The sequence below is a fragment of the Chiloscyllium plagiosum genome, chromosome 4, assembly GCF_004010195.1.
Source record: "Chiloscyllium plagiosum isolate BGI_BamShark_2017 chromosome 4, ASM401019v2, whole genome shotgun sequence".
NCBI classification, from domain to species: Eukaryota; Metazoa; Chordata; class Chondrichthyes; order Orectolobiformes; family Hemiscylliidae; genus Chiloscyllium; species Chiloscyllium plagiosum.
The window spans coordinates 105,174,627-105,194,276 of record NC_057713.1 but is presented as its reverse complement, the minus strand read 5'-3'; the positions used below and the strand labels follow the sequence as shown (position 1 = coordinate 105,194,276).

At 39.9% G+C, this 19,650-nt stretch overlaps 1 protein-coding gene across 2 annotated transcripts in view; it reads left to right on the top strand.

Annotated features, from left to right (window-relative positions):
- The window catches only part of itga9 (integrin, alpha 9), a 371,784-nt gene that overhangs the window by 276,248 nt on the left and 75,886 nt on the right, over nt 1-19,650 (top strand). For both annotated transcript variants that reach the window (XM_043688825.1, XM_043688826.1), the window contains 2 exons: nt 5,664-5,750; nt 13,417-13,496. In XM_043688825.1, the coding sequence (XP_043544760.1) occupies nt 5,664-5,750; nt 13,417-13,496 (167 nt within the window). The remainder of the gene's footprint in view (nt 1-5,663; nt 5,751-13,416; nt 13,497-19,650) is intronic.

The window sequence follows — 19,650 nt, the reverse complement described above, 5'->3', positions numbered from 1 at the left end:
AGAAAAAAAAGCAACAAGCAAATGCAGCAAAAGAATTTTTATAGCAATTTTCCATTGTTTTTACTGATCTTCCTCAAGTTATAGCAGGAGAGCAGAGCAACCCATAGAAATTCCAGATTTCTGTCCTGCAGGTTAAACTGTCCTCATAGGAGGGCAAATGAAGGTAAGGGAAAAAGAACTGGTAATGATATAGCATTTTTGCAATTTCATGACTTCTAAAAGGAATTAAGTATTTTATGTCTATGCCCTTGTTTTTTAATGTAGAAATCATCACCAATTTGCATACATCAGGGTTCCCCCAAAAATCAGTGAGATAAATGACTGTGTTTTAGCGATGTTTGCTGAATCAATGTCATCCAGATGAACTGCCCTGCTATTATTTGTTATTATATAATCATGTGCAATCTTTCACAATAACTGCTAAAAATCTCAATTTAATGTCTCATCCAAAAGACTGCATCTCTGACATAATTGCACTCCCTCAGTATTGCACTATATCTGGTTAGATTGTGCAGTGAAGTCCCTGGTGTGGTGTAGGCTACACAATCGTCAGACTCAAAGATGGAGGTGTCACTACTATGCTAACTCCATGCTTCAAAAGAAATATAAACTAATTGGAAGCTGCCTCCTAGAAAACATTAGAGCTAAGCTTTGGGCCATCACTGCTGAATGTAATCCTTACTTGTCAACTGATGTCTGTTGGGAAATCAGTGCCAGTGCATGAGTAGCAGCAAGGAAAGAAATATGTGACGGTAACTCAGAAAAGAACTTTCTTCAGTTCTAACATAAAAGGCCAGAACAGACAGACCGATGTATAAATCTGTTCGTCGTGATTTCTAAGTCTTTCATGGTTCAACAGTAAATGTGTCATTTTATCTGTGTAGACGGTGAGGGGATGTGAGGTAATACTGATTGTACTCGAGTAGACTGTGGAAACAAAGTGTTACAGTGCCCTGCAGATTGCACTAGTTCATTGCTGCCTTAGGAATGATATAAGAGCATTGGGCACAGCTTTGTCCTTTCAATTTAATGGGATAACGCCCATTGGAAGGAGTTCCAGTAACAGTAATCCAAATTTTAGTAAATATTCAGATGGAGCCAAGGAGAAATTTATTTTAATGTTACTTTATATTTAGTTATGCTAAAACTATAAAACATTCTAAATTTTTCATGGATGTGTAACTTATACTTTTGTTAAAAAAACTGCAACTTAGTTACTTTCTAGCACAAAGATGTTTCTTTCCTGAACACCCAAATGTTTTGTTTAAAGTACAGAAAGAGACCAGGGTTGGAGTATGAACATTTCCTGTGCAGGAGCAGCCATTAATGCAAGCTTTTAAACGGAGGGAAAAAAATGCACACACAACCACTGTGTATGAATGCTTTGAGTTTAATCTTGACAATCATTCACTGCAAAAATACTTTAAAATGTGTATCTTTAGGACTGGCCATTTATAAACTTCTAGAAGTAAGTGCTGTTAAAATATGAAAACAGAGGAGAGTGTGCAGCATTTACTACTGAGATCATAGAATATGCAACAAAATGGGCAGTCAGTGCCAAATGCCAATATCATGTCTTAAAAGCTCAACTTAAATGAGATTATGGCAAAAATAGTGAAGAAGGGAAAACATTTTAGAAGTTTTATTCTTTGCGTTTTTATGGGATCCTTATTGCTGCTATATTCAGCAAAACAAGTTGCCACTTTGAGTTTTGTGAAGTCTCTTTTAATGTGATGTATTTTTGATATGTGAGCACTAATTTGAGCATTCCGTGATCAAGCAGATATAGCTATTGGCAGTATTGGTGATCAGTGAGCACCTTCTCTGTGAGTTAATATCATGGGTCTCAAATATCTGAGGCCCAATTTTAGTGCAGTCAGGAAACTTTGCAGCCTTTTAAAAATGGCAGATGGGACCCAGATGTGGAAATCCGGTCCCCATTTCTGACAGATCCCATTTTTGCCAATAGGTGGAAGTGGATGTTAGGTATATATCATGTAGGTAGGAAAATTGGATCATTTAAACCTTGACTGAGTTCTAACAGACTCTACTTCTGATTTGCAAGCTTTTTGCCTTTGCCCAGAGTGTGGGAGTCTTAATTGATGGATCAAATGCACACCCTCTTGAAGGCTGTATAAGTTCTGTGCAAATGTCAATACCTGGAATTTTTAAAAAATCTCTTGCTGTTATAAAGATACAGAAAAATGACTGAAGCCGTTAGTGAGAATTTTTTAAAAAAATGCCCTCCTCTTGACTGTTTTGATTAACATGTCATATGATATAGGGTAGAAAAACAACATTACAATTTGGTCTTGCAGAGTCAATAGAAATCTTTCTTGACTCTTCCTCACAAGCTGTTAAAATGTCATTATATATGCTTGGCTAAGTTTCAAAAGCTACTGTAATCTCAGCAGGGCCTTCTGAGTTCACAATTTGATTGATAATTTAAAGATGCTGTTAAATGATCAGCTGTCTTTACATCATTTCATCTCTACATGGCTCTTGAAGCCTACCCCAGAGTGAATACAAGGCAAGTGACTATGAAAGTGGTATGGAGATAGATGGAGGAGGTGGATTGGGATGTGCAAGATGAAGGCTCAGGGGTCTGGATGTTCAAAACAATTGGAGTTCAGTCCCAGAGAGCAAAGATGAACCCTCTAACCAGCCAATTTCAGCACTCACCCAATCTAGCTTTCCTAAAATCTGCTTCCCAGGGCAGTGGGCCTGACTCAAACCTGTTGCACCTTCCCAGGATGAAACTTAGATCTAATGGAAACCTCTGAACTGAGGTGAATGTCCAGATATGGGAAACTTTGCAAAGTGAGCTATCCACTCAGTAAGTGTCTGGACACTGAGTTCACGGATATTTCATTGGGTTTGTTTATGGTCTGCTGTGGTAGTGACCAGAAGGGAGATGGAAAAATATAAATTATCTCCTCAGATAGCTTACTAAAGAGGATTTGAGAAATGAGATATGAAGATCTACAGCTCAGCAATGTATCAAATTCAATCTCTGGAATGTGCATGAGTAGTGACTTCTTAGCTGATTTAATCTTGGAAGTGGAAAGGTATTAGGTCTGGCCTCAGATGCTTTGGGATAGAATGAGGAAAAAAAAAATTTCTACTTTGCATTATGAGCAAACAATTCTCCCTGCTGCAAAGTAACAGTGACGCATTGTCCAGTTGCGATCTTGAAGGTAGTCATTAACTATTGGTGTGACAAGCCAAATTATTTTAAACTTACTGTTTTTGTTTACCAGGTAAATGGCCACGATGTGTGCTTCACCAGATTTTACTTCTAAGTCACACATCATCAGACACCCATTTGCATATGAAACAGGCAGCTGCTCTGGCAGCCTAGCTGTAGGCCCTGTTCAGGGTGATCCCAGTCACATTTGACATAGAAATGGGGTAATTGGCATTCCCTGTGTTTTTATACAGCTAGTGTATTTTCTGCTTGGTGTAAATAAAAAAAAAACTGTTCTCCCTTTGGGTGTGGCATTATGCCAATCTGACAAATATTCCATTTTCACTTTTCTCTTCCCCAGAAATTGAAGTCATGGGCATGTATCCAAGTGGTTTTAATAATAGTCTAGTAGAGCAGAGATTAAGTGTCCAATATCTGGATTAGTAATAGAAATGTTTATAAAAGCTGCTGTATCATTGTATAAAAAAATACAACTAACCCTTCAGTCAATGGAATATACTGCTGTTACCTGCACTGACCTAAACATAACAGAACTGGGGTTATGTAACTGATCTTTGATACTATTTTGTATAGTCAAGGAAGGCATCCCAAGAACATGAAAGGAAATCTTTTGCTGTTTGAATTTTGCTCATATGGTGGCATGGTAGCTCAGTGGTTAACACTGCTGCTTTACGACACAAGGGACCTGAGTTCGAATCCAGTCTTGGGTGACTGTGTGGAGTTTGCACATTCTCTCCATGTTTGCATGGGATTCTACTGGATGCTCTGGTTTCCTCCAAAATGTGCAGACCAGGTGGATTATGCATGCTAAATCCAGGGTTTTTTATGTCTAGGGTAAGGGTGTTCCAACCGGGTGGGATGGTCTCCGGAAGGTCAGTGCAGACGTGATGGGCTGAATGGCTTTTATCTGCACTGTAGGGATTCTGTGATTGCATGAAATTCTTATAAATGTGTCTTCTGAAAGTAGTTATGATTGAGCTGTATGGAGTGGGTCACCGAGACCCCAGGGACAGAAAGCAGGTGATTTTGAATTGGCCCTCTATTAACTACAGTGCCTGATTTTTCATTTGTTTGACACAAATGGAAGAAAGAAATTGGAAGGCTGAAAAGAAATTAGCTGATCCACAACCACAGCAGATGGAAGTTAAACTCTGCCATCAAATTGCCTGGCTATTCTTTGCTCTCATGGCAGTGTGCACTGATCTCCTATGAGAAAAGTTACAGCAGGAACCAGCTGGCTAACTACTTTGTCCAAGCCAAGAGTTACCCTTACCAATTACAGGAAATCCGCCTTTCTTTTTGTTACCCAACAACAGTGCAGAGTACTTGTAAAAATGTCTTGCTTTGAGAATAGAATCTTGCACATCTAAGGAACAGTCCCTATGCAAGTCGTACCTTTCCACCCGTGACAAAGTACCTCACAACCAATGAGTTCCTTTTTGAAAAGTTGTCATTGTTATATTGGCAAGCATAGAAAGTAATTTCCACATGGCAAAGTTTCACATTTACAGCTAGGGGGAACAGCCAGTTCAGGTGTTTCTCCTATTGTGGTGGGGAGACTTAGAAAACTTTTCACTGTATTTTTCATGTAAAAGTACATGTGACAGTAAATTTCTATTCTGATCTAAATTTCTACTCTGTAGTGAGTTGAGGCATAAATATTGATCAGGACACCAGGAAAACTCTCCTGTTCTTCCTTGAATGATATTTCAGGATCTATTGTATCTAGTTGAGCAGGGAAATAAGAGCTCAGCTTACTGTCTTGGCCCAAAGGTAGAACCTCTGATAGTGCAGTACACTTGTAGTATTTTGCTGAATTGCCAGTCTAAATAGCCTATTTGAGATCCTGACTGTGTTTTGAATCTCAGAATTCTGACTTAGAGATGGGAGTTCATAGTGTTAGCAAGTTTTCTCTCTGTTTGAGGAAATACAGTCATTGACCTGTTTCACTCTCCAAATGCTGCCTCAGTGACCTGAATATTCCCAGTATTTTCTGTTATTTTAAGTTAACATGTCACAGTGTAGCTGCGAGCCTTATAAAATTGTTTGACGTTTGCCTCCAGTTTAACATCTTGGGCTACCTGCCTTAGTACCAATCCCATTTCTACTAGAAATTACCAAACAGAGCTATCTCATTAGGTGTATAGCAGATAGAATGTCTTCAGTAATTAGGTTTTATGGTACTGTCAATACAAAAAAGAAATCACTGATGACATTACAGGATTAGCACATTTCCTGCCCTCTGGACTAGGGATTTTCTCGAATGTTTTTGCAGGCTGTAATTGAAAAGGTTTATTTTGATGTTAAAATTAATGAGTCCATATATTTTTCTCTTAATTGCTGTTGAGTTTGTGCAGGAGTAAAATAATTTGCTGAAGAAAGAGGTGGTATCCTGCTATCCTTATATTTTCCAGTTGTGGTTGGTAATTTCTCACCCTGCCCATCATCATTTCAGGAAGAAAAGGGCACTTCTTGTGAACTGATGGAGTCGGACTTCCTGATATGCAGCGTGGGATTTCCTTTCATGAGATCGCAGTCCAAGGTAGAGTGCTGAGTCTGTTATATTTCCAGCAGATGGTACGGTAACAGCCTGTTTGGATTAATTTCTCTGAAGCTTTGGCTGGTTAGTCATTGTCATCATGCATGGATTTCCTCTGTTTTTGCAATGCTGGCAGCACCGCTTAATATTAAATAGGTTAACCCAGTGTTGGAATCTTCTGCCTCTTTCTTTTTGATGCTAATACATCTCCAATTTAGCTGTTCCAATTCCATCTTCCTCTGCGACCCCCTTGAATCAGGAAGCATTCATTTAATAGACTGTCTTTTTGTTTTGTTGGATTAGGGAGGTCCAGTGGCTTAATGTGAATATTAATATTTCCCTCCCCGCTTGATACACCTCAACAATGAGAACATTTAGTAGTCTGGCTTTCCTGAGGTACTATATGCGTTCAAAATGTGTATGACGATGAAATGGATATATGCCATTTGATCCACCAACAGTGCAGATTAATATTCCAAGAGAGTGCTCTGCAAAACATGTTTCCAATTCTCTTCAATACTCTGTGGTATTTGTCAACATATTTCCCCTGTTTTCTGCAAATGGTATTTTGCTGAACTCAACAGCTTTAGGATAGCTGCTCTGGATACCAGTTGAGGCTGGGATTTGAATTCATATCTTGAACATCAGTGTGATTAAGGTGCTTTGACTTAATTTTTGTATAGTTTAATCCAACTGTTTAATTGTATCTGTTATTTAATGAGGAAAACATATACTTCTTTGTTGAGTTCTCTGTTACTTCCCAACATTGAAATGGATATCGGTGAAAGATGAGATTATAAAATCTGACATTAAGACTAATCATTGCATCTCAGTTCCAGTTACATGTACGTCCTTTTGCAACCATAACTGCCTACCACCTCCCTGCCTAACATTTGTAAGTATAAGAGAAATAGAGAGAGAGAGAGAAAGGCATGGGTGGAATGTATTAGTGAAATGTGATGGTCGGAGAGACCTATTGAGGATTTCCTTTCCCTCAAATGGCCTTTGGAACTTCCTCAGAAAATTTGAACTCTGCAGTGTCTTTGGGACTCTGCTCTACCTGAGATTTATTGGTATTGCAGCACTACCTGACATTCTGTGCTTATTACAGTGGGCTTCTGCTTAGTGACAATGCCAAGTCTGTAATTAGTTGAAACTTTATTGCTGGAACAGCACAGCAGGTCAGGCAGCATCTAGGGAACAGAAGATTCGACGTTTCGGGCACATGCCCTTCTTCAGGAATGAGCAGAGAGTGTTCAGCAGGAGAAGATAAAAGGTAGGGAGGAGGGACTTTGATCTCCAGCATCTGCAGACCTCACTTTCTCCTCAAGCCTGTAATTAACATTGCCCTTTAGTCACTGTCAGAGATTAAAGTCCTGCACTACCGCTGCTTGGTCAGTTTGAGAAAAGACCAGCTCTTTACACTCAGTGCACGTGATAGAGGACCACAATATTAAAAGCACTAAAACTGTTTAAGCGTAATTTGGGAATTGGAAAACATATCGTAAAATGTTCCTTATAATGTAATCAGAAATAAACAAAGTATTTCATTTTATCAGCAGTTATTCTGTATTATTGGTCATAATGGGCAGCACAGTGGCTCAATGGTTAGCACTGCTGCCTCACAGTGCCAGGGACCTGGGTTTGATTCCACCCTGTGTCTGTGTGGAGTTTGCACGTTCTCCCCATAACTGTGTGGGTTTCATTTGGGTGCTCTGGTTACCTCCCACATTCCAAAGATGTGCAGATTAGGTGGATTGGCCGTGCTAAATTGCCCATAGTGTCCAGGGATGTGCACGCTACATGGATTGGACAAAGGAAATATAGGGTTACAGGGATAGACTAGGGGGGGGTGTCTGTGTGGGATGCTGTTCAGAGCGTTGGTGTGGCCTTGATCTATGATCCTATGAAGAAGGGCTGATGTAAAACAGCAAGGCCGATACTAACAATATGTGATCTGAAGCATGTTTGAGAACATTAATGAGGCATTCTAAACATATATGGATATACCCTGTAATGGATTATCTGTGATGTGGAGCACACAGATTGAAATCCAAGAATGTACTGAGGTGGTGAGGTTAGAGGGCAGAGTAGGATTTGACTAGGGCTTGCAGGTATAGATCAGTCTCCTTTTAGAAGTAAAGCATCCTACCTTGTTTTTATATATATTAATTTATTGCTCTTCCTTGTGAACACAGACAATTTGCTTTACTCTGGGAAGCAGAAAAATATGTTTGATTCAGCAATGCTGATGGGAGGGGCAAAAAAGCTTGAGCAGTTTATATGGGGATTTTTCAGTGTAAATGTAGACACAAGCTTTTATAATAGAGGTCCACAGAAAGTGCACATAGACACAAACATTTTAATGAAAAGATATAAAAATATACAAAGTGTAGAATCACAAAAGGCCTATCAGCCCATCAGTTCACACTTCTCCATACAGTTAGGATAAACTCAACTTTCTCCATTCAAGCTCCCTGTAGAGGCAGATAATGTAACAGAAATATTGAGCACATTCCCATCTGAATCTCACCAAACTTCAGGATATCCATATAAGATGAAACCACTCATTTCCAGCTCTACCCAATTCAGTTCCACAGAAGCACCATGCTCCACACCGTATTTGATAATCTCTGTATGATTTATAGACTTCTCTAACATTTTAAACAAACATTTGCCATTATTTTTACAGTTATTATTTTATTCCTACAACAGTTTGTCGGGTGAAAGAAAGTAACATCTGTGGTTATTTTTTGTAATTTAGTATTCCAGAGCATTATAACTGTGTATTGGGAATTAATGGACGGATAATTTCATGGGTTGCACTTAAATCTAATATTCTACTAAACATTTGTCTATAGCATGCTGCTTCGACAGTTTAGAATACAGATAGTCTAGCTTCACTAGACTAACACTTCATTTTTAAGCATCTCAGGTGCTGGTCCTCCTTATTGAATCAAGATTGATCCCCACCTTGAAAGTAATAGTGAAATGAAAGCTGTGAGATTACAATAAATTGAAATCATTCATTCTACTAATGATGGACCATGTTGATGGATGATTCCTTCATGATTGCCAAGCTTTGAGGTATTGAATCTATTATGAATCCATCCCATTTTGCAATGTGGTAGCATTACATAGCACAATGGAGGTTTCCACAATAGTGGACAGACTTTTACACCACAAATAGGGCGGCATGATGGCTCAGTGGTTAGCACTGTTGCCTCACAGCGCCAGGGACCAGGGTTCAATTCTTGCCTCGGGCAACTGTCTGTGTGGAATTTGCACATTTTCCCCGTGTCTTCGTGGGTTTCCTCCCACAGTCAAAAGATATGCAGGTTAGGTGAATTGGCCATGCTAAATTGCCCATAGTGTTAGGGGCATTAGTCAAGGATAAATGTAGGGGAATGGGTCTGGGTAGGTTGCTCTTTGGAGGGTTGGTGTGGACATGTTGGGTTGAAGGGCCTGTTTCCACACTGTAGGGAATCCAATCTCAGACTGTTCAGTGATCTCTCTTACCAATCCTGTCAAGGCCAGTTACAACTATGACAGATTGGTGCATGAGAGGTTAAGTTCATTTTTTCCCTCCTTGTTAGTTCTCTCATGAGATACATCCTTTAGGACTTGAATATTCCATGATTAGAGTGATGCTGGAAAAGCACAGCAGGTCAGGCAGCATCTGAGGAGCAGGAAAATTGACTGAAGAAGAGCTTTTGCCTGAAACATTGATTTTCCTGCTCCTCGAAATATGTCTGACCTGCTGTGCTTTTCCAGCACCACTCTATTCTTGACTCTGATCTCCAGCATCTGCAATGCTCACTTTCGACTTGAATATTCCATGTCCAGCAATTTAAGTATATTAGTTGGGAACAAATGTACTGCAAACAAGAAGTGCTGAAGCTCACAGCGGTCAAGCAGCATCCATTGAGAGAGAACAAGCCAATGTTTTGAATCTAGACTCTTCGTCAGAGCTGATGTGAAGTGTAGAGGGGACAGCATTTATGCTGTAGTTGGTGGTGGGGAGTGAAATTGGAGTGTAGAGTGCTGTGGGAGAAAGGATGTTGAAGTTCATATTAAGTGATTGGAATGGGAGAATGTTAGAACAGTCGTGTATCTAATTGCCAGACTTGAAAGGACAGACAGTCCCACTGGGTTTGGCAGTGGAGGGGCTTTGGAAAAGAGGACATGGTGACAGAGAATGTAACAAGCAAAGCTAAGGAAAGGGAAGGAATGGGAGTGGGTTCACAATTTGAAGGTGTTGAACTCAATATTGAGCCCAGAAGGTTGTAAAGTGCCTAGTCTGAAGATGCGATTTTATTCCTCCAGTTTGCACCGTGATTCACTGCAGCATACCGAGGATAGACATGTGGGCATGCGAGCAGGATGCTGTGATAAAATGATCAACGACAGGAAGTGGGGTCATACTCACGCATAGACCGGAGGTGTTCTGCAAAGCGGTCACCCAGTCTGCGTTTGGTTTCTCCAATGTAGAATAAGCCACATTTGGTGCAGCGAATACAATAGACAAGATTGTAGGAAATGCAGGTGAAAAGCTGTTTCACATGGAAAGACTATTTAGGTTCTTGGATGATGAACAGGGAGGAGGTGAAGGGACAGGTGTTGCATTTTTTGTGGTTACATGGGAAGGGGGGGATGGTGTTAATTGTCTATGAATGGACTAGGATGTCCAGGAGGAAATGATCTCCACGAAATGCTGACGGAGGAGTGAGGGGAATATGTGTTTGGTGGTGGCATTCTGCGAGAGTTGCCTAAAATGGCAGAGAATTATCCTTTAATTATGGAGGCATGTAGGATGAAAAGTGGAGACAAAGGGGACTTGATCACACTGTTGTGATGGGAAGAGGCAAGGGCGAAGTACTCAACCATAGTTCAGGTGTGGTTGAGGGTCCTGTCAACCACAGTGGGCAGAAAGCCATGATTGTGGAAGAAGCAAACCATATCAGCAGCATTATTTTAGAAAGTGGCATCACCTGAACAGATACGACTTAGGCGAAGGAACTGGAAGAATGGGCTAGAGTCCTTGCAGGATGTGGGGTGTGACAAGCTGTTGTGAAGCAGCTATGCAGGTCAGTGGATAGCCGTGGACAGTTTATTCCCTGAAGTGGAGACAGAGAGGTCAAGGTAAGGAAGGGAAGTGTCAGAAATGGATGATGTGAAAGCTATAGAGGGGTGGTCTTGGTGGAAGCATGAAGTGGCATGGAAACAGTCATTGTTGTATCTAGAAAAGAGTTGTGGAAGGGGGCCAGTATAGGGCTGGACTAAAGAACCACCTAAAGATAAGGCATAACTGGGATCCATGTGGGTGCCCGTTGCAACTCCTTTGACTTGTTAGAACTGAGATGAATTAAAGGAGAAATTGTTCAGTGAGAGATCAAGTTTAGCCAAATGGAAAAGAGTAGTGGTGGTTAGATATTGTTCAGGCCTCTCAAAAAGGAAGAAGTCAAAAGTTGTCAGACCATCCTGGTGGGGAATGGAGGTGCAGGTAGTTCTCCTATAACGCCGTAGTTGCTTCTAGTGAAACCTCACTTAATAGAAAATCACTTAATAGATATAATGGGGCCGATGGGAAAAGTGGGGTTGGGGTAGACCAGCAAAATATATCATTCACGGTCGATCAAAGATCACCCAATATTCTAATATAACCTATAGCCCAGCCTAAATAAGGTTGAAATCACATTTATTAACAAAAGTAAATTTAACCCAGTACATTTAAAAAATGTAAGGAAGCTGATCTGTCAGCAGCTGACATCACACATGTGCAGAATGAAGCGCACGAACCAAACTCTGCTGGAATCGTGCCATTACAAATGAAGTGAAGCGTTTTTAAAACTAATTCTTCAATGACATTATAGCCAAAATGTGCATTATCCCAAAACCACCTGTATAGATGGATTGGATAAAGGAATGGCTGCAACTCCCAAAACTATTTTTTAGCACATAGACAACTGTTTTGGTGTCCCTTCCCCCACCCAAGTGGGACTGTCAGTTCGTTCTCGTCTGGCGATTAGACACATCATTGATCTGTTTCTTCCCCAGCACTCTACACTCCACCACCACCACCCGTACCCCCAACAATAGCATGAATGCTGCCCTTCCACACTTCTCGTCAGCTCTGATGAAGGGTCATTTAAACTCGAAATGAAAACTTGCTCTCTCTCCATGAATGCTGTGATCTCCAGCATTTGTTGTTTTCAATATTAAGTATATGTCCTGAATCACACTGAATGTTGATAACTGAATGTCTTTTCGCTCACATTCGGGAAGGGTCATGGATTGTGCAGCTGGTCCTGTAATTGTGTATTGGGATTACATTTTCTCTTCAAAAGCCATTGTTGCAAAGTGACAAGAGGAAAATAGGGCGATTCTATTTATAGTCTTAAAAAAGAAAGCAACAAACTAATTTTATATCCAATCTGGTAAGGAAGAAGGGCCCTGTTCAGTTAGAAATTTGGCTTATTGTAGTGATATCATTTATAGGCTACATGAATTGTAAAGCTACAGTTTTTTGCTTCTGTGGTAGTCAACTCACTATTTTCCAAAAGTTGATGTTAACGGACAGGGTATGATAAAGGCTGAAGTAGAAAGTCAACAGGCGACCTTATAAATGGATCAGCTGTAGATACCAACATATCACATAATCACGTTCCTCTTTTGTCCAATTCTCTGCATAACTTTCAAGACTGTTTTCTTTCCTTTCTTTTTCTAACTCCTTCTTTGCTACCATGCCCTATTTCTCACCCTCTACTTCCCACCAACCTTCCCAAATCCCAAGGCTGCTTCCTCTGTCCTCTTCAGCTTTGGCCACCTGGAAATTCAAACTAAGCAACAGGAAGTGTAAGACAACTCACAATATATCTATCACTTCAGTATACTGTATTTACTGTAACATTTTTCTTCTGTAAGATTATTTGCTATCTAACCTTTGAGATGGCAAACTGAACTAAAACAGCACTGTTCTTTGGTCAGATTAGCATGTGTTATCAGCTGAAGGCATGTACACTGACCATCCTTGGAGCAGGTCATGTGTAAAGTTTCATGTATGTTTATCAGAGTTTTCAAATCATTGAGGGAATAAATATCTTTTCATCTTGTATTTATTTTTATGTCAATTTATTCTCTCTGTGTACTATTGATTAATAAAAAAAAGTTTATTTATCATTGTGCTTTGAACTCACAGGCATCCACGTGACAAGTCATTACCATGGGATGTGTCCTATTGAAGTTAAAAATTACATAACACCAGGTTATAGTCCAATGGGTTTATTTGGAAGCACTAGCATTTGGAGCAGTGCACCTTCATCAGGTAGTTATGGAGTATAAGATCCCATTGAAGGCATTGCAAATGTTGTTTATGCTTTCAGTTAAATTTGGGGCCGAGGAATCCATTAGATTGTATTAGATTAGATAAAGTTATAGATTGTTTAACAGAGCTGCCTTGGATCTACGATAAAGGTCAACAGCGACAACTCATTAAAATGCCTTGGGTAACTAGATAGCAGACGTGTCTCTGTATCTATCTTACAATGCAATACATCAACAGAAATGAACAAGTGTTGCACTCAGCACCTCCAGTCATCTTACATTCTGCAAGACAGATAAGATTGTGTGACTTCATTCATTCATCTGCAAATCTTTTTTTACCCTGTAGCATGAATTCAGCATTATTTTTGACACAAGTCACCTGTCTGGGGAGCAGGAGAGTTTGGAGTTCACAGTTACAACACAAAGGTAAGGCTCACTGTGGAATTGAGAAATCATTGAATGACTTAGGTTTATTATTTTCTACCCTCAGCATTTAGGTTGTCTGGCTATTTGACGTCAACTGAGCAAGACAATTTCATTTGAAATACTGTTTTTGCCTTCAGCTTTTACTATCTTTTTCATTCTTTGTATTGGTGAATGGCTGTTTTACCGAGTGGAGAGAATTATACATTGGTGATTTCCTGTGGTCTGCATGACATTGGTGGTTTTTTGTAATACTTGTTGTTATGACCTGGGGGTTTAAAGGCAGAAGTGGCATGAAAATTAGAAACATAATAAACAGTGATGCAAACAGTAGACGAAATAGAAAGATAGGTCATTCGGGCAGACACATGGAGGTTGAAATTTCATGTAGTGGATTGTGAAATAACACTCAATGGAGGAGAGAAAGAGGGATAGATTAATTTAGGATATCTGGTTGGCATGGATGAGTTAGACCAAAGGGTCTGTTTCTGAGCTGTACATCTCTATGACTCTATCAGAACATGCAGTTTGAATCGTACAATTCTGAAGGCAGAATTGAGTGGCATAGTGGCTCAGTGGTTAGCACTGCTGCCTCAAAGTGCCAGGGACCCAGGTTCGATTTCCACCTTGGGCAACTGTCTTTGTGGACATTTTCCCCATGTCTGCGTGGGTTTCCTCTAGGTGCTCTGGTTTCCTCCCACAATCCAAAGATGTGCAGGTCAGGTGAATTGCCTGTTGTGTTGGGTGCATTAATCAGGGATAAATGTAGGGTAGGGGAATGCGTCTGGGTGGGCTACTCTTCGGAGGGTCAGTGTGGATTTGTTGGGCTGAAGGGCCTATTTCCATACTGAAGGGACTCTAATCTAATAACAATGGAGACACTTGGAGTTTATATGTAGAAATCTTAGTGATGGTGATAAGCAAGTTGATAGGCTTTTGAAAAGACATATGGGATCCAAATGTGATTAATATAAATAGACTTTTGGCATTTAAAAGTAATAAAGTTGTGCAAAACATTTATAAATTACGAGCTGCTTGAATTTTGAGCTTAGGTCAGTACCAAACTTTACTAAGAATTTTAGAGTGCAGAGCAGGTTTAAAGGATGATAGTAAGGATGAGAAATTTGGTGATTTCAGGAGACTAGAGAAGCTGAGAGTAGCACAAGTTAAAGGAGATTTAATAGAGGTGTTCAGATTCATAAAAGCTTCTGATAAAGTACAGGGAAACTGATTTCACTTACAGAAGAGTCAGTCACTAGATCATGTCGACTTAACGGAACTTGCGAAAATCCAAGATGAAGCATGTTTTCCGTTGCGAGTAAAGATGATCTAGAGTGCATCATCTCAGTGAATAACATATGCTTTTTTAGCTCTTGATTTTACTGAGACTCAATGACGAGGTGGAAGATGTCCTCTACTATTGGATTAACTTTTCCTCCATCACTCATTCAGAAAAACAAAATTTGGATTTTAGATTTGCTACTCTCTTCCCTTATACACAAAACTTTGTTATATTCTTTGCAATTAGTATTTTGAAGTAGTAATATAGTACTATCTACACTAGTCCCACTTTTCCACGCTAAGCCCATAGTATTGAATTTAATGACACTTCAATGCTCATCCAAGCATTTTCTAATTATATAAATTATAATTATAACAAATATAATTTGTTATATAACAAGTGTTATATTAACACTTATACTTCCAGGTTAATGTGATGACAATTTCTCATTTATAGGTTAATTTTAGAAAATTGTGCTTTAATCAAATTCACATTCAGATATGAAGGATGTGTAATTAAAGCACATTTGATAGTTGAGTAAACTCCCTGCACAACTTGTTTCTTCCTGTCATTCTGAGTAATTGGAAGAAAATGACATGATTAAGCCAATAGGCAAGTGTCTCTCTGCCAGTGTCATTGTTAGCACCCAAAAGTTGCCCAGTGTCATTTCTTCGCTATAAACCAGGTGTTTCATTTACAAAGAAACAAAAACTTTTACCTAATGCTACAATTTGCATTTATATGACATCACGTGAACAATAAAAATCTCAAAGGGGACAGTAACATGTCAGTCAATAGTCGAGTAAGAATTAGCAGCAGAGACTGAAGACATGATTGAAGAGGTAGATTTTGAAGTGGCATTTTAAGGGAAGATGGGACAGTAGAAGAAGGAATTAATGAATTCATCTGAGATGGGACCATGATAGTTGAACTGAGAAACCAGGAATGTGTTAAAGATAAAGATGCAAGAGCAGAAGGAATTTGAAACTGAAGGCATTTCTGGTGATAGAATAGGGCATGGGTGAAGAAGCAGTGTAAACAGAAATGAAGAAAAGTGACAGAAATGAAATATGGGACAGTGAACTACAAAGGGACAAGGTCATAGTGAAGAGGAATGAATCATAGAATAGTTTCAGCACAAAAGCTGTCTGTGCTGGCCCTCTGAAGGTGCAGTCGACCTTATACCACTCTCCCATCTGTATCCCTGCAAATTCCCTCTTGAATGCTTCAATTGAACCCACTTCCACCATTGTCAGAGAGTGCACTCCAGTTCCTAACATCTTGCTCCCTAATATGCTGCTGTTGCAGCTTTTGCCAATTAAATCTGTGCACTGTTCTTGATTCTTCCACCATTAAAGCTATCAGTTGGCTTCGTGGAAAGCCCACACTAACATAAAACAATTGCGTAAGGAATTCGACAACACAGACTCCAAGAAGGCTGACAATTTTGTGATGTAATAATGAGCATTTTTAAAACTTTATTCTCTTTTATAAATGGCTGATATTTATTTGCTCAAGACAAAGTGGTACACATGCTAATGGCTTCAGTTATTGATACTGTAAATGTCTGGATGATTCACATTTTTATCAGTTGTAGGGACAGCAGTTTATTTTTAGACAAAGTTATGAATGGGTGTTTTCTAAGCAATTCTTTACCTTCCATTGTCACAGAAGAGTTCATTGGCTCTGTACATGTCGTATCTTGCCAAGCATACCTAAGGCTTGATTCAAAGCATTGACTCTTATAAAATGATTGAGTTTATTCCCATACATACAAAAAAAGTGTTAACTTTGATAATCGGAGTCTGTATGAGGTTATAACAAGTTTTTTTGTGTTCTATTTTTTTCAATTATTTTATTTTTTTTGTACAAGTTTCATTTAAATTCGTGGGATATAGGTATTGCTGGCTTGGCCAACATTTATTATCCATCCTAATTACCCTTGAGAAGGTGATGATGATCTCCTTTCTTTAACCACTGCATTTTTTAGCATGTAGGTACATCCATTGGACTTTTAGGAAAGAAGTTCCCGGATTGGGTAAAATAGTTCCAAAGCAGGATGATGTGTGGCTTGGGGATGAACTTGTAACTGATGCCCTTGTCCTAGATGACAAAAGTTGCAGCCTTGGCAAGTGCTATTGAAGGAGCCTTGGTGAGTTGCTGCAGTACACATTGCTGTCGTTGTGCATTCATGGTGGAGAGAGTGAATGTTAAATAGGTGGATGCAAAGCTAATTAAGAGGACAGCTATATTCTGGATGGTATGGAGTTTGTTGAGTGGATCTGCATGCATCCAGTCAAGTAGAGAATATTTCATTAGACTTTGGATTTGTGCCTTGTTATTAATGGACAGGCATTAGGGATTTAGACTGAGTTACTCACTGTAGAATTTGTAATTTCTGACCTACTCTTGTAGCCACAGTTTATATAATTGGTTCGCTTCAGTGAATGGTTCAGTTTTTGATCAATGGTAATGCCCTGGCTGTTGATAATGACAGATTCAGCAATGGTAATTCCATTGAATGTTAAGGGGCAAGGGTTAGATCCACTTATATTTGAGGTCATCATTACCAAAGCACATGTTACTTACCATTTATTAGTCGAAGCCTGGAGGTTGTCCATATTTTGCTGCATATGAATATGAACTGCTTCCGTATTTGAGGAGTCAGTAATAGTGACGAATATGATGCAATCATCTGCAAGAAGTATCATTTCAGACCATATGATTGCAGATAGGTCATTGATAAAGTAGCTAAAGATGATTGGACCTAGGATACTACTAATGACTCCCTGCAAAAATATCCTGGAATTGGATAATTGTCCTCCAGCCACCACAGCCATCTTCCCCTGTGCTTAGTATGACTTAAACTATGACTTCAAGGTTAAGAGGTATCAAGTGGTATCAACTTCGTTATTTGCATTTTGGTATTCTGGGTGAAAGTTTATGCAGTTGCATGAATATTGTTTTTTAAAAACTGTAAGTGCTTTTTTTCATAGAAACATACAGTACAGAAGACAGCCTTTGGCCCATTGAGTCTGTACTGCCATAGGTACACTACTACCTACACCAGTCCCACTTTCCCATGCTAAGTCCATAGCATTGAATGTTATGACACTTCAAAGCTTGTCCAAACACTTTCTAAAGGTTGTGAGGTTTCCTGCCTTAACCACCATCCCAGGCAGTGCATTCCAGATCCCCACTACCCTCTGGGTGAAAAGGCTTTTCCTCAATTCTCTCTAAACCTCCTGCCTTTCACTTTAAAATTATGCCTCCTTATTATTGACCCTTCAACCAAGGGGAACATCTACTTTCTATTCACTCTGTCCATGTCTCTCATCATCTTATACATCTTTAACAGGAGCCCCCTCAATCTTTTTCACGAATGTCATGGGCAGTGTGTAGTTTCACACGTTATTGTTACTTTAGGGCTCTTTGGTTCAGTACGTGGTGTATATAACATCAATCAGCATGGAAGGGCCGTGACTTGACATGTAGGGTCTGAGATGCCTGTGATGGAGGGTAACAGGCATGAAATGGCATTGTGTTAAGCATAGAGATGGAAAAAGTAGTGGGGGAGGTGGTAGGATGTTAGGGATGCAGGTTAGAGGGCCTAAATGGAACCAAATAAGTGACAATAACACAATGTGCTGGATAATGAAAAAGAAAGCTCTCCTTATCCATGACAAAGCTCAGCTTTGTCAAACCCAGTGTCATGAAATATTCCCCACTTGACTGGATGTGTGCAGATCCAATAGCACTCAACAAACTCCATACCATCCAGAATATAGCTGTCCTAATACTAATACTCATTATCTGTGAGATCCGTCTTGTTCATCCCCTTCCTCGTCTCTAACATCTGTCGGCCGATTCTCATCCCTTTTCCAACTATAGAAGGCCTTTGAAAGAGAAACAACCCAGTTCAAAGGTGAAAGCCACATCCATGGCTCATAAAGAGTTATAGCTGACTGTCACTGGAATACCACTGATAGTCAACTGATGGGGTCAAGTTACACAGAATGACTGCTGTACTTTTTAGATTAGATTAGATTACATTAGATTAGATTACATTACAGTGTGGAAACAGGCCCTTTGGCCCAACAAGTCCACACCGACCCGCCGAAGCGAAATCCACCCATACCCCTATATTTACCCCTTACCTAACACTACGGGCAATTTAGCATGGCCAATTCACCTGACCCTGCACATCTTTTGGACTGTGGGAGGAAACCGGAGCACGCGGAGGAAACCCACGCAGACACGGGGAGAACGTGCAAACTCCACACAGTCAGTCGCCTGAGGCGGGAATTGAACCCGGGTCTCCGGCGCTGTGAGGCAGCAGTGCTAACCACTGTGCCACCGTGCCGCCCACATTAGCTTCTGATGGTTAATGTTTGTTATGATTGTGCCCTGATTATAATATAACAAGTTATGCTAAATCTTTCTGTGTGACTGGTTAGACTTTAGCTGGAGTCTCGTATCCAATGTTTCTAGGATTTCTAGGTTTTGGGCAGGGTGCAGTGGGGATTTATTAGAACTTCTTTTTCTTCATTTACGGAATGTGAGCATCACCGGCTAGGCCAGCATTAATTGCCAATGTCTAAATGCTCAGAGGGCAGTGAGGAGTCAGCTACATTGCTGTAGGTCAGGAGTCATAAAAGTGCACAACCAGAAAAGGTTGGCAGTTTCCTTCCATAAAGGTCATTGGTGAATCGGATGTCGTTTCTGACATTGTTATCATTAGGTTCTTCATTCCAGATTTTTATTGAATTCAAATTCTATCATCTGCCATGGCAGGATTCAAACTAAGTCCCAGAACATTAACTGGGTTATTAAACTAGCAATAAACCACTAGGCCATCAACTCCCTTGAGTGACA